At 44.9% G+C, this 14013-nt stretch overlaps 1 protein-coding gene across 1 annotated transcript in view; it reads left to right on the forward strand.

Moving 5' to 3' along the window:
• Positions 1-14013, forward strand: part of LOC140201935 (metal transporter CNNM4-like) — a 64405-nt gene that overhangs the window by 23028 nt on the left and 27364 nt on the right. Inside the window, exons 2-3 of the mRNA XM_072266773.1 lie at positions 9073-9216; positions 11570-11707. Coding sequence (XP_072122874.1) covers positions 9073-9216; positions 11570-11707 — 282 coding nt within the window. The remainder of the gene's footprint in view (positions 1-9072; positions 9217-11569; positions 11708-14013) is intronic.

A 14013-nucleotide genomic window follows, 5' to 3' on the forward strand; every position in this document is an offset into this window, starting at 1 on the left:
GTTGTGAAATGTGCATCCTTTGTTCGAATCTGAAATCATTCCTGTGAAGCAAGTTGTGTTATCCAACTTGCCCTCTCCAGTGTACAGCCTAAATTTGGCAGCGTACCTATTGGTTGTTGTTAAGCACGATGCACAAAGCTTTTGTCTGATCCCAGTTGAAATCCGAAATGGAAACATCTCCTCCTCACTGATGATCAACACCAGCACACCAAGAATGCATGTTTAGCCTGCTGCTCTACCGTAGAGTCTACACCCATAACTGTGTGGCTAGACACAGCGCAAATGCCATCTATAAATTTTACCGATGACACAACTGTTGTTGGCGGATGGTGATGAGATGGCTCGGCTGGGTGAGTGGTGTTGTACTCGGTAGTCTTGCACTCAACACAAGTAAGACCAAGAATTGATTCTGGACTTCAGGAAGGGAAGTTGAGGGAACCCATACCAGTCATCATCGAGGAGGGAGCAGTTTCAAGTTCCTGGTTGTCAACTTCTGAGGCCCATCCTGGGCCCAGCACGTTGATGCAATTACTAGATGGCTATATTGCATTAGGCGTTTGAGGTGGTTTGGTATGCCACCAAAATCCAGAAAATTTCTACGGGTCTACTGTGGAGAGCTTTCTAAATTGTTGCATCACTCTCTGGTACGGAGGGGCCACTGCACAGGACTGGAAAAAGCTGAAGCGTGTCGTAAACTTAGCTGGCTCCATCATGCAACACACAGCAAAGTTGCTGGTGAACGCAGCAGGCCAGGCAGCATCTCTAGGAAGAGGTACAGTCGACGTTTTAGGCCGAGACCCTTCGTCAGGACTGGTCTCGGCCTGAAACGTCGACTGTACCTCTTCCTAGAGATGCTGCCTGGCCTGCTGCGTTCACTAGCAACTTTGATGTGTGTTGCTTGAATTTCCAGCATCTGCAGAATTCCTGTTGTTTCCGGCTCCATCATGGGCATCTTTGAAAGGTGATGCTTCAGAAAGGTGGCATCCATCATTAACGAAGCAACCTTTGACTCAGAATGTGCACTGTTCTTATTACTATCATCGGAAAGGAGGTACAGAAGCCTGAAGACAAACACTCAAGGTTTTACGAAGAGCTTCTTCCGCTCTGCCATTGGATTTCTGAATGGACCATGAACGCTACCTCACTATTTTTGCTCTTTTTTTTCAATTACTTATTACATTTAATTTTTTTGTGTATTTTCAATGACCACCTTATTAGGTACCTCCTGTAACTGGTACCTGTTGCTAACCGGATTTTTTTTTTGTTTTTCCTCACCCATTGACCCATAGGCCGGCATAACAGCACAGTGGTTAGCGCAACACTTTACAGTAGCAGTGACTGGGTTCATTTCCTTCTGTTTGTGAGGAGTTTGTACGTTCTCCCCATGACTGTGTGGGTTTCCTCTGGGTGCTCTGGTTTCCTCCCACATTCCAAAGACATGCTGGTTATTAGGTTAATCAGTCATTGTAAATTGCCCTGTGATTAGGCTAGGGTTAAATTGTTGAATTGCAGGGATCAAAGGGTTGGAAGGGCCTGTTCTACACTCTATCTGAATAAAACTATTTAAAAAAAAATCTCTGTAAACTCTAGAGGCTTGTGTATCAGCAGTTTCTGAGGTACTCAAGCCACCCTGTCTGGCACCAGCAATCATTCCACGATCAAAGTCACTTCAATCAGGGTTCTTCCCCATTCTGACATTTGGTCTGAACAACAAGTGAACCTCAAACATGTCTACATGCCTTTAAGCGTTGAGTTGCTGTCACATGATTGGCTGATGAGATATTTGTAATAATGAGCATGTGAGCAGGTGTACCAAATAGAATGGCCACTGAGTGTATGTTTCTTGTGATTTATAGTTTTTTTTTGTGATGCAATGTTGTGTTGCAACAAAGCAACAGATTTCACAATATACATCTGTGATAATAAACCAGAATCAGGTTTAATTTTACTGGTATATGTTGTGAAATGTGTTGGCTTTGCAGTAGTAATACCACACAAGACATAATAGGGAAAAAAAAAGTGAATGAGTGAGTTAAATGAGAAAAGTAGTGAGGTACTGAGCCCGTCCCCCGTCCCCGGTTCTGTGGGGTGCCGAGCCCCCGTCCCCGGTTCTGTGAGGTGCCGAGTCTGTTACCCGGTTTGGTGAGTGTGTGAGGTACTCCGCTTCAGGCACGAGCAGAACCATCGAGGGAGAAAGCCAGCTAGAGAGGGCTCTGTTTTTGTGCTGTCTATTACGACAGAGAGGTGGCCGGTATTTCTTGCGTGCAAGCACTGTTATTTATGGTTTAAATTTAGTGCTGAGCTCCTATTATCGAGCTGGCTTGGAGTAACAACACAAGTCACACTTGTATTTTGTGGTCAGTGATCCAATCCTGTTCCCCTCTCGTGGTCCGTGAGGTCATCAATTTCTCCAATTAATTGCAGCCTCTTGCCCTGCAGACGCATAAAACCCTCGCAAGAAGTTGGCGTTTTTGATGTGGGTGAGGCAACAACTTGTAATTGAGTTTTTAAAAAGGAAGTTACGTGTGAGTGAAATCATCTTGAGTTTGGAAACTCTTTATATTTAAAAAAAATCCTGCTGTCAGTGCAGAATATGAAACCAGGGATAAGGGGTAATTTTGGCTATTTTCACCATTTGGTGGGAGATCAGAAGCCAGAGACAGAGGAATTGTTTTCTTTGGAGCCAGAGGTAGTTAAAAGGAGACTTAATGTAAATAGTTATGGTAATAATGAGTAACTTCTCCCCCCTACCACCCGGTGAGAGATTCAATAAACAGAGGGGACCAATTTAAGATAATTGCATAAGGAGCAGAGGGTCATTGAGATATTTTTACTTGGCACGCTGTTGTGTGGTCTGGACTGCACAGTGTGAAAGGGCGGAGGAAGCAGATTCAGTGGTAACATGAGAGAGAGCAGACGCTGGAATCTGGAGCAACACAATGCTGGAAGAACATAGCGGGTCAGGCAGCCTCTGTGGAGGGAAGCAGACGATCAACATCTGGGGTTGAGAAAATAAAGAGGGGGGACGGCGATAACCAGTATATCTTTTTTTAAAAAAAATATAGGGTAAGGGGTGGCAAGAGTTGATATTGCTTTATTGTTGTCACATATACCAAAATTTGGATGGCAGGGTGGATTTGCATCTCTACCAAAGGAGGTGTGAGGTGCTCCTTTCCTCCGGTAGCCTGCAGGTCACCCTTGGGCAAGGTATAGCACCTACTTAGCCCCCCGATCAGGGTCACGTGAAGCCACGGGAGCAGGTGGTGGTTGGTCGTATGAACAGCCGGTGTATATCACAACTCCTGGTTATGTGACCACCGACATCAGGCAGACAATCTCTGAAGAGTATTGATTATGGCTGGGGTCACCTGTCTTGTAAAGGCACTGCCCAGATGAGGCAATGGAAAACAGCTTTTGTAAAAAAAAAAATTGGCGAAAACAATCATGTTCATGAGACCATGATTACCTACGTCATATGGCACGGCACATGATAATGATATGCCAAGATACAGTGAAAAGCTTCTCTTGCATACTGTTCGTACAGATCAAATCATTCCACAGTACAGTGAGGAAGTTCAAGGTAAAACAACAACCATAAAGTGTAAAAGCTGCAGAGAAAATGCAGTGGAGGTGAACGATAAAGTGCAAGGTCATAATGAGGTAAACTGAGGCCAAGAGTCCATCTTATCGTGCAAGAGATCTGATAACAATCGTGCAGTCCTTGAGCCTGGTGGTAACTCTATCTCCTTCCTGTACTCCGCATCGATATCTGAGGTACAGACAATGCAAGTAACAGTGGGAGCTGGCAGATGATAGGTGGATCAAGGTGAGAGGGGGATGATAGGCCGAGGGAGAGTGGGAATGATATAAAAATATAGAACATTACAGGATGATACAGGTCTTTTGGCCCGCAACATTGTGCTGACCTTTAACCTATTCGAAGATCGATCTAATCCTTCCCTCCTACAAAGCCCTTCATTTTACTGTCACCCACGTGTCTTTCGAGAGTTTCTAAATGTCTCTAATGTATCTACTTCTGTGCACCTACCATTCTGTGTTTTTTAAAAAAAAACACCCTTGACACCTCTCCCCATACTTTGCTCCAATTACATTAAAATTATGCCCCCATGTATTAGCCATTTCCACCCTGAAATCAGAACGTCTCTGGCTACCAATGTGATTTATGCCTCTCATCATCTACACCCCTACAATGGTGTTGTCACCTCTCATCCTCCTCTCCAAAGAGAGAAGCTGTAGCTCGCTCAACTTATCCACATAAAACATGCTCTGTAATCTGGGCAGCATTCTGGTAAGTCTCTTCTGCACCCTCTCCAAAGCTTCCACATCCTTTCTGTAACGAGGCAACCAGAATTGAATACAATATTCAGCTGCTCTAAGAGTTTTGTGGAGCTGCAACATTACCTCATGGTTCTTGAACTCAATCCCTCAACTAGTTCCCCAGCATCCATCATAACGGACCCCACCACCCAGGACATACTGTAAGTTCAGGTGTATAAGCCGACCCCCCACCCCCCTTTTCAAGGTTAAAAAAGTGACTTTTTCATGTTACTTTTGTATAAGCCGACCCCTTTTGTAGAGGTTTTGGATCAGGGAGGGAAGTTTTGGATTAGGTTCCCAATGGTAAAGAATCCCTGTAAAATGTAACCCCTGTGAAGCCATTTAGCGCCCATCGTAATCTCGTTAAAACATAACACGGGGCGATGGGATCAGTACATGTACTCAGTATTGAGTTTGCGACCACCATGTACAAAAGATTAAAATGAATGCGATATGATGCTGAAGGTGGTTGATTTTGCTAAAGGAATGAATAAATATGCAGCTGCTAAGAAGTTTAGTGTAAACGAGAAACAAGTGAGAGAGTGGAGAAAGACAGAGGACACGCTGAGGGAAATGCCAAAGATGAAATGTGTAAACCGCAGGAAAACATGCCAGTGGCCAGAACTGGAAGAAAAGGTTTCAGAGTGGGTGAATCACCAGCGATCGTCTAGGTACATTGTTACCAGAGAAATGATTTGAGGTCAAGCGTTGAAATGGGCCGAAAAACACCATGAGGTCAGCGAAAATTTCAACGCTACGCGAAGTTGGTGCACTCGATTTGTGAATAGACATGATCTTGTGTTGAGACAAAAAACAAAGATTGCTCAGAAGTTGCCGAGCGACCTTGAGAATAAGATTATGGCCTTCCAATCATTTGTAATCAAGCATCGAAAGGCACATTCTTACCCGCTCTCACTGATCGGTAACATGGGCGAGACACCAATGTTCTTTGATTTTGCTGGCAACCGCACTGTCAATCAGAAGGGGGAGAAAACAGTCCTTGTCAAAACAACTGGACATGAGAAGCAACATTTTACTGTCATGTTAAGGTGTATGGCTGATGGGACCAAACTACCACTGATGGTCATTTTTGAGAGGAAAACATTCCCAAAGAAAGAATAATTCACGCAGGGTGTTGTTGTTTACGATCAAGAACACAGCTGGATGGACGAAGCGGGTTGCTTGAAGTGGGTTAAAGAGGTGTGGCGTCGACGTCCCGAAGGTTTCAGGAAAGGTCGCTACTTGTCTAGGACATGTTCAAAGCGCACTTGTCAGGTGAGACAAAAGCAGCATTGAAAGCTAAAAATACGGACATTGCTGTCATCCCCGGTGGTTTGACGTCCGTGCTCCAGTCACTAGATGTGAGTTTAAACAAACCATTCAAAGAATTCATGCGTTGACAGTGGAACGAATGGATGATGCCTGGAAATCCATCATTCACTCCAGCGGGAAATATGAGGGCTGCATCTCCAGCTACAGTTTGCGAGTGGGTAGCGCAGTCGTGGGAGGAAATGAGGGCCACGTGCATTGTGAAGGCCTTCAGGAAGTGCAGCATCAGCAATGCTTTGGATGGCACTGAAGATCACTTGCTTTGGGAAGAAGATGATGGAGATTTGGCAGCCAGTAAAGCTGCAAATGACAATGTCGAAGCAGAAATTGACAATCCTTACGATGATATGGTGACTGCCGAAGAATGGGACACGATTTTTGGAGAGTTAGATAGTGAAGAGTGTGAGAGTTTCAATCTCTGAACGTTTGACGACAACAGTGTGTACAAGTAAATTGAGAAACAGAATGTGTTTTGTAGATTTTTTTCCTTTTGTGTAGATTTCATAAGCGTTTGTATTTTTTTTTGTATTTGACTCAAAAACAGCCAATAAATACGACCTGTCTTCCGTGTATTTGTTTTTCCAAAGTTGGCATCCTCTGTATAAGCCGACCCCCTAATTTTAGGGCCAAATTCCCGGCTTATACACTGGAATTTACGGTACTCTCTTCTCACTGCTGCCATCGGGAAGAAGGTACAGGGGTCACAGGACTCACACCAAGTTCAGGAACAGTTATTAGCCTTCAACCATCAGACCTTTGAACCAAAGGGGATAATTTCACTCAACTTCACTTGCCCCATCATTGAAATGTTCTCACAATCAATAGACTCACTTTCCAGGACTCTTCATTTCGCGTTCTGAATACTTATTGCCTGCTTATCCGTCTATCCATCCACTATTTTTGTCTTCTGCATTCTAGTTGAATGCCCAAGTTGGGCGGTCTTTCACTGATTCTGTTATAGTTATTATTCTATAGATTTATTGAGTATGCCCACAAGAAAATGAACCTCAGGGGTTTATATGGTGACATATATGTACTTTGAACTTTTTATTGAAGGCCAATGCACCACACACCACCTTAACCACGCTGTTGATTTGCGTAGCAATGTTGAAGGATCTGTGGACATGGTCCCCAAGATCCCTCTGTTCTTCTACGCTGCTAAGAAGCCTGTATTCCCATTGGCCACAATCTTGAGGAGAGTTTCAGTGGTAACAATTTAAAATATTTCCGGGCTGCAGAGAAGATGCAGGAGGATGAAAGGGAATGGGTAGTTTTATCAGTGAGACGGCAATCCTATCCCTTTAAGGGGACAGTGCAGACTAGCATTCTATCAGTACGCTCAAGGAATTTCAAACAGACCAATCCCACCTCTACCCATCATGTGCGGGGATCCATAAATTTAAATCCCCACAGTCTTCTCCATTTCCCATCCCTTTTTCCCTTTTTCACCTTACCTCCTTGCCTGCTCATTGCCTCCCTCTGGTGCTCCTCTCTGCTTCCCCCCCCCCTTCATTCTCCCATGGCCTTCTGTCTCTTTCACCAATCAACATTTGAGCTGTTTACTTCATCCCTTCCTCCTCTAGGTTTCACCTATCACCTGGTGGCTCTCTCTCTCTTCTCCCCCCTCCCCCACCTTTTAAATCTACTCTTCATCCTTTTTCTTTCTAAAGTCCTGCCGAAGGGTTTCAGCCCGGAACGTCGACTGTGGGCGTGCATGGGAATAAAGAACGCAGCTTGTTTTGCTGTTGTTGCTTTGGCACTTGTGTTCGTGTTTTGCCGAGCATCGTGGCGTACTGTGTTGATGTCCTCGAAGCTGCGGAGGCTAGTGGCCATGATGGAGCTGGCTGAGTTTACAAACCTCTGCAGCTTTTTCCAGTCCTGTGCCATTGTCGTCATCATTATGTGCTGTGTCGTATGACATAGGCGATCATGGTCTTTTCATGACCATGGTTGTCCTTGACAAATTCTACAGAAGTGGTTTGCCATTGCCGCCTTCTGGGCAGTGTCTTTACAAGACAGGTGACCCCAACCATTATCAATACTCTTCAGAGATTGTCTGCCTGGCGTCAATGGTCCCATAACCAGGACTTGTGATGTACACCAGCTGCTCATATGACCATCCGCTACCTGCCCCCTTGGCTTCACGTGACCCTGATCGGGGGGGAGGGGCTAAGCAGGTGCTACACCTTGCTCGAGGGTGACCTGCAGGCTAGCAGAGGGAAGGAGCGCCTCACACCTCCTTTGGTAGAGATGTATCTCTGCCCCATCACCTTCTGCAGTGGCCCCTCTATACTAGGTAGTGATACAACCATTCGAATGCTCTCCACGTACAGAGTGCTCCAGGACAGATAGTGTCATATATCTATGATAAATTAAATTCCCAGAATTATATACCCACATCAGGAATGAAAGCCTGGGATAGGGACATATCTGAATTGGGACGAGACTTAGACTGGGATGCAATTTGGGATAACGCTGCCAGTGCTTCGAAAAACCCAAATCATCGGTATATACACTTGAAATTTTGTCATAGAGCATATTTAACACCGAGAATTAGACATCAAATGGGATTGGTTCCTGACCCATATTGCCCATTTTGCCCCCACGGAACCATTGGCTCTTTTATACATGTATGGGAATGTCCAGGGGTTTTTGGTTTGTGGGGAAGGGTTATCAGTGTTCTTACAGAACTAACAGGGGTACAATTACGAATGGACCCCACTGTACATCTTCTAAATGATGACTCCCACCTTTCCCTTACGGGAAAAAAACACGCAAAGTCTGGCTGGCAGGCCTGACTGCAGCTAAGAAGATTGCAGTCCAGCGTTGGAAACCTCCCCATGATATTTCCAATACTCACTGGCTTCGGAGCTTTTTGGACATTTCTTAACTGGAACTTTCATCAGCAAGAGTAAATGATGCACGACCAAACATAATCATAATGTGGACAAATTTGATATCTAACTTAAAAGATCTTTTGTTAAAATAGGAATGCTTTATCTGTGTATGCACTACTATTCAGTTGACTGGTGGAGGGGAGAGGGATGGGGGGAAGAGAGGGGTTGGAGGGGGATGATGAAGGTTGGAAGGTGGCTGGGTTAAACAGTCAAAATGTAATTGGCAATTGGTTGTATTGAATGTAAATTGGTGTTGCAATAAAAAATTAATAATAAAAAAAGAATGCTCTCCATAGTGTATCTGTAGAAATTAGTAGGTTAATTAGTTACATGGGTGTAATAGGGTGATGGAGCTCATTGGGCTGGAAGGCCGTGTTACTGTGCTATATTTCTTAATAAACAAATTTAACATGATGGTTGTTAGTTTAATGTAGTTTGTTAGTACATTCTTTATTCATTTTGATGTGTTCTTTTGACGCCAAAATATGGTTATTTCTGACGCTCTCAGGTAAATCACACCTGGCGATTGTACAGAAGGTGAATAGTGAAGGTGAAGGAGATCCCTTCTACGAGGTGCTGGGACTTGTCACGCTGGAGGACGTCATTGAAGAAATCATCAAATCGGAGATTCTTGACGAATCAGATTTATACAGTGAGTTACTTTGACACCTGAGAGTGTATCAACAGGAGGAAGGTAGATAGCTCTGACATTCCTCTTGTCCTGCACCTACCACCCTACTAGCCTCTGCATCCAGCACATAATTCCTGAAACTTCCGCCACCTCCAATGGGATCCCACCACCAAGCACATCCTTCCCCCTCCCCCCACACACACACTTTCTGCTTTCCACAGGGATTGCTCCCCACATGACTTCCTTGTCCAGTCGTTCCCTCCCCACTGATCTCCCTCCTAGCACCTATCCCTGCAAGCTGAAAAAGTGCTACACCTGCTCGTACACCTCCTCCCTCACTTCCATTCAGGGCCCTAAACAGTCCTTCCAGGTGAGGTGCCGGATGAAATGTGATGATCTTTGGGGTAACTGCAAAGTCTATGTCTTTGCTATCGCCTAGCTCACGCTTGTGCTCGGTAGACAGTGCACTTTTTTTTGGCTGGGGTGGGGAGGGGGTTACAGTTGCCTTGCTGTCGCTTACGAGCGGGAGGGGGAAACTGGGGGGGGGGTGGACATTGGGGTTCTTATGTTTAACTGCCGTTCATTCTTCTGTTTTCATGGATGCTTTGCGAAGGAAAGGCGTTTCAAGATGTGTATTGTATGCATTTCTCTGACATTAAATTAAACCTTTACAGGTGGCTGTGGAGGCTAAGTCATTGGGTATATTTAAAATAGCGTTCGGTGAATTCATGATTAATCAGGGTGTCAAAGTTACAGGGAGAAGGAAGGAGAATAAGATTGAGAGGGATAATAAATAGCTATGATGGAGATGAGTGGTCTGATTCTGCTCCTATGTCTTATGGTCTTTGTGTGGAATAGAGTTGTGAGAGACTGCAGACACTGGAGTCTGGATCAGCAGACAATTTTCTGGAGGAACAATAGGCTGAGCAGCATCTGTAGGTAGGGAAAGGACTGTCAACGTTCTGGATTGAAACCCTGCATCAGGACTGGTGGGGAGACAGTGCTGGTAGGTGATTGGTGGAGTGAGGAGGTGAGAGACAGCCAGTGGGTGATTGGTGGAGTGAGGATGCGTGATGAGACTGCCAGTGGGTGATTGGTGGAGTGAGGAGGTGAGAGGCAGAGCCAGTGGGTGATTGGTGGAGTGAGGATGCGTGATGAGACTGCCAGTGGGTGATTGGTGGAGTGCGGAGGTGAGAGACAGAGTCAGTGGGTGATTGGTGGAGTGAGGAGGCGAGAGACAGAGCCAGTGGGTGATTGATGGAGTGCAGAGGCGAGAGACAGAGCCAGTGGGTGATTGGTGGAGTGAGGAGGCGAGAGACAGAGCCAGTGGGTGATTGGTGGAGTGAGGAGGTGAGAGACAGAGCCAGTGGGTGATTGGTGCAGTGAGGAGGCGAGAGACAGAGCCAGTGGGTGATTGGTGGAGTGAGGAGGTGAGAGACAATCATGGGTGATTGGTGGAGTGAGGTGGCGTGATGAGACGCCAGTCGGTGATAGATGGAGTGATGAGTTGTGAGACAGGGCTAAAACCCCATCCTATTACGGCAATCTTTGGATTGCCAATGGTAGAACATGGATCTTTATCTTCTTCAGCCTCTCGAATGATAGCTTTTGTTACTTTAATGGCGAGAAGATCTATTTTGTTGAACTGGAAGGAAATTAATCCTCCAACTACATTCCAATGGTTTTCTACAACCATATTAAGTTTAAATTTAGAAAAAATTAGAAGTGATATTTTTGACCCTTCGGTTAAATTTGAAGATACCTGGAAACCTTTTATGCAACATTTTCATATGATGTAATCTGACCTTTCCGAATCTTTTTTCTAAGATTATATGATGAGAGGAGCGGAGTTAGCGACATTATGGATCTTGTCTGATGCAAGTTGTTGGTCTAGCCCTGTTTTGCCTTTTTTTTGGGGTTTTTTTTTGGTTTATATTTTTTTTCTTTTTATTTCTTTGGTAATGTTTAATCTCATTTTGAGTTTGGAAGTTTTTTATTTCTATGTTACTTAAAATTTATTTTATATATGCTGATGAACATTTTTCCAATCTCTTTGTACCAACTGTGTTATTGAGTTTATAATTTTGAAAAATTAATAAAAAGATTTAAAAAGAAAAAAGAAAGAGACAGGGCTGGTAGGTATTTCACTAACACGAGAAATCTGCAGATGCTGGAAATCCAAACCAACACGCACAAAATGCTGGAGGAACTCAGCAGGTCAGGCAGCATCAGTGGAAAATAGTGAACAGTTGAAGTTTAGGGCTGAGACCGTAAGAAGGGATTGGTGGACCAATGATAGGTGAAGGAGGATAGATGTAGGATGTGGAATAATTAGGAGCAGGTATGTTTAAAATAATTTCTGTGTCTTTTTCAGCTGACAATCGAAGTAAAAAGAAAGCTGTTCATTATGGCAAGAAAAGGGACTACTCGGCCTTCAAGCCAGATGTTAATGAGGTGCAAATTAAGGTCTCCCCTCAGCTGCTGCTGGCTGCTCACCGCTTCTTGTCCACAGGTGAGAGGTTGCTTCCTTGTGCCGAGGTTCTGCTTTCTGGTTATTGTGCAATCAAGTGTGAATAAAACCCTGCCTTTCTCTTTCCCTACAAGTGCTCTCTCATTCTCTGGATGACAGTTCCCACTGTGGCTCACTGATGCCAGCTCAGGGTCTAGGTATTGCTCCCAAGGCCCAAAATGTCTGTACCTAACTGAGAAGATTAGGGTGAGCCATCACCTTTAACCACTGTGTTTCTTCTGGTGAAAGTACTTACACCGTGCTGTTGGAGAGGGATTTGTAGGATTTGAATGAAGGGCTGATGAACGTCCTAGTTAGTATTGTCTACAGCACGGTGGGGAGACTTGCAGGGTCTGGTATTTCTATCTGCCTATTTCCCTGGGCTGGTAGAGAGGTGCAGATGGTGTTATCTAAGTGAGTATCTGCAGTGCATAGTGTAGGTGGCATGCACTACGTCAGTAGTCTACCGATAGTTTAGGATGGTATGTGAGATCCTCTGATTCATCTTTCCCTTCTCCCAGTTCCTCTGCCTTCGTCATATCTGCTCTGATGATGAGAATAGGTGTGGCACAACAGTGTAGTGCTACACAGTGATCAGTGTCACCTTCTTGTCAGTTTGAAATGGTCTGGCCATTCTCCTCTGACCTCTCCCATTAACAAGCCTTTTTTTCTTGCCACCGTTCTCTCTAAACCATAGAGACAGTTGTGCTTGAAAATCCCAGGAGATCAGCAGTTTCTGAGATACTCAAACCATCCTATCTAGCACCAACAATTATTCCACACTCAAAGTCCTACTAGAGGAAACATCCCCTCCACATCCACTCTATGAAAGCCTTTCAACTTATGATAGGTTTCAATAAGATCCCCCATCATTCTTCTAAGTTCCAGTGAGTACAGGCCCAAATCCATCAAACGCTTCTCATAGGATAACCCTTTCTTTCTTGTGATGGTCCTGTGAACCCTCTCCAATGTCAGCACATCATTTCTTAGATAAGGAGCCCAAAGCTGCCCGCAATACTCCAAGTGAGGCCTCACCACTGCCTTATAAAGCCTCAGCATTACATCCTTGCTTATATATTCGGACCACTGAGTGGATATCAGGGAGCTGGGAGCCAGACTCCTGCTAGGAATGACTTCATTTCCAATGTCAGACGTTCAGCCGCTGGCTCTGAAAAGCTCATTGTGTTGGGTGGCACTGTGTTGGTTAGACAGATGGGTTCAGAGAACTCAGTCAGCCACAAGTCAAGACTTAATTACAGGGATCCAGGTAATTACACATCTCGTCTGTCTCTAGCTGTGGGGAAAAAATAGCACAATTGTTGGCGAGTGACTTAGCTTCTATCATTTGAAGATTTTGTTAAAAACAAGTTGGCCCTTTTTTTTGTGTATGCTGTCACGTTTCCTCTGAGCTGTACATTTGCTGACACCAGAGTGGCATTTTGAGAATGGCACAGGTTGGTGAAATTTGCCAGTGACACAACTGTTGGCAGAATCCCAGATGGTGACCAGGTGTGACAATTTGTCAACTGGTTGAGTGGTTTAACAACAATAACAACCTTGCACTCTACGTCGGTAAGACCAAGCAATTGATTGTGGGCTTCAGGAAGGAGAAGTCGAGGGAATGCACACCAGTCCTCATCGTGGGATCAGTGGAAAGAGTGAGTGGTTTCAAGTTCCTGGGTATCAACATGTCTGATGATCTCCCCTGGATCCAACATATTGATGTAATTGCGAAGAAGGCTTGACAGTGGCTATATTTCATTTGGAGTTTGAGGAGATTTGATATGGTCACCAAAAATTGGCAAATTTCTACAGATGTCCCACGGAGAGCATTGTGACTGGTTGCATCACCATCTGGATTGGAAAAGATTTGCAGAGGGTTGTAAACTCAGCCAGCTCCATCATGGGCACAAGCCTCCCCAGCATTGAGGGAACCTTCAAAAGACAATGCCTCAAAAAGGTAGCATCCATCATTATTGCAGCTTAATGTGAAAAAGACTAAGGAGCTGGTGGTAGACCTGAGGGGAGCTAAGGTACCAGTGACCCCTGTTTCCATCCAGGGGGTCAGTGTGGACATGGTGGAGGATTACAAATACCTGGGGATACGAATTGACAATAAACTGGACTGGTCAAAGAACACTGAGGCTGTCTACAAGAGGGGTCAGAGCCGCCTCTATTTCCTGAGGAGACTGAGGTCCTTTAACATCTGCCGGACGATGCTGAGGATGTTCTACGAGTCTGTGGTGGCCAGTGCGATCATGTTTGCTGTTGTGTGCTGGGGCAGCAGGCTGAGGGTAGCAGACACCAAC

The sequence above is a fragment of the Mobula birostris genome, chromosome 8 (genome assembly GCF_030028105.1).
Source record: "Mobula birostris isolate sMobBir1 chromosome 8, sMobBir1.hap1, whole genome shotgun sequence".
Lineage (NCBI taxonomy): Eukaryota > Metazoa > Chordata > Chondrichthyes > Myliobatiformes > Myliobatidae > Mobula > Mobula birostris.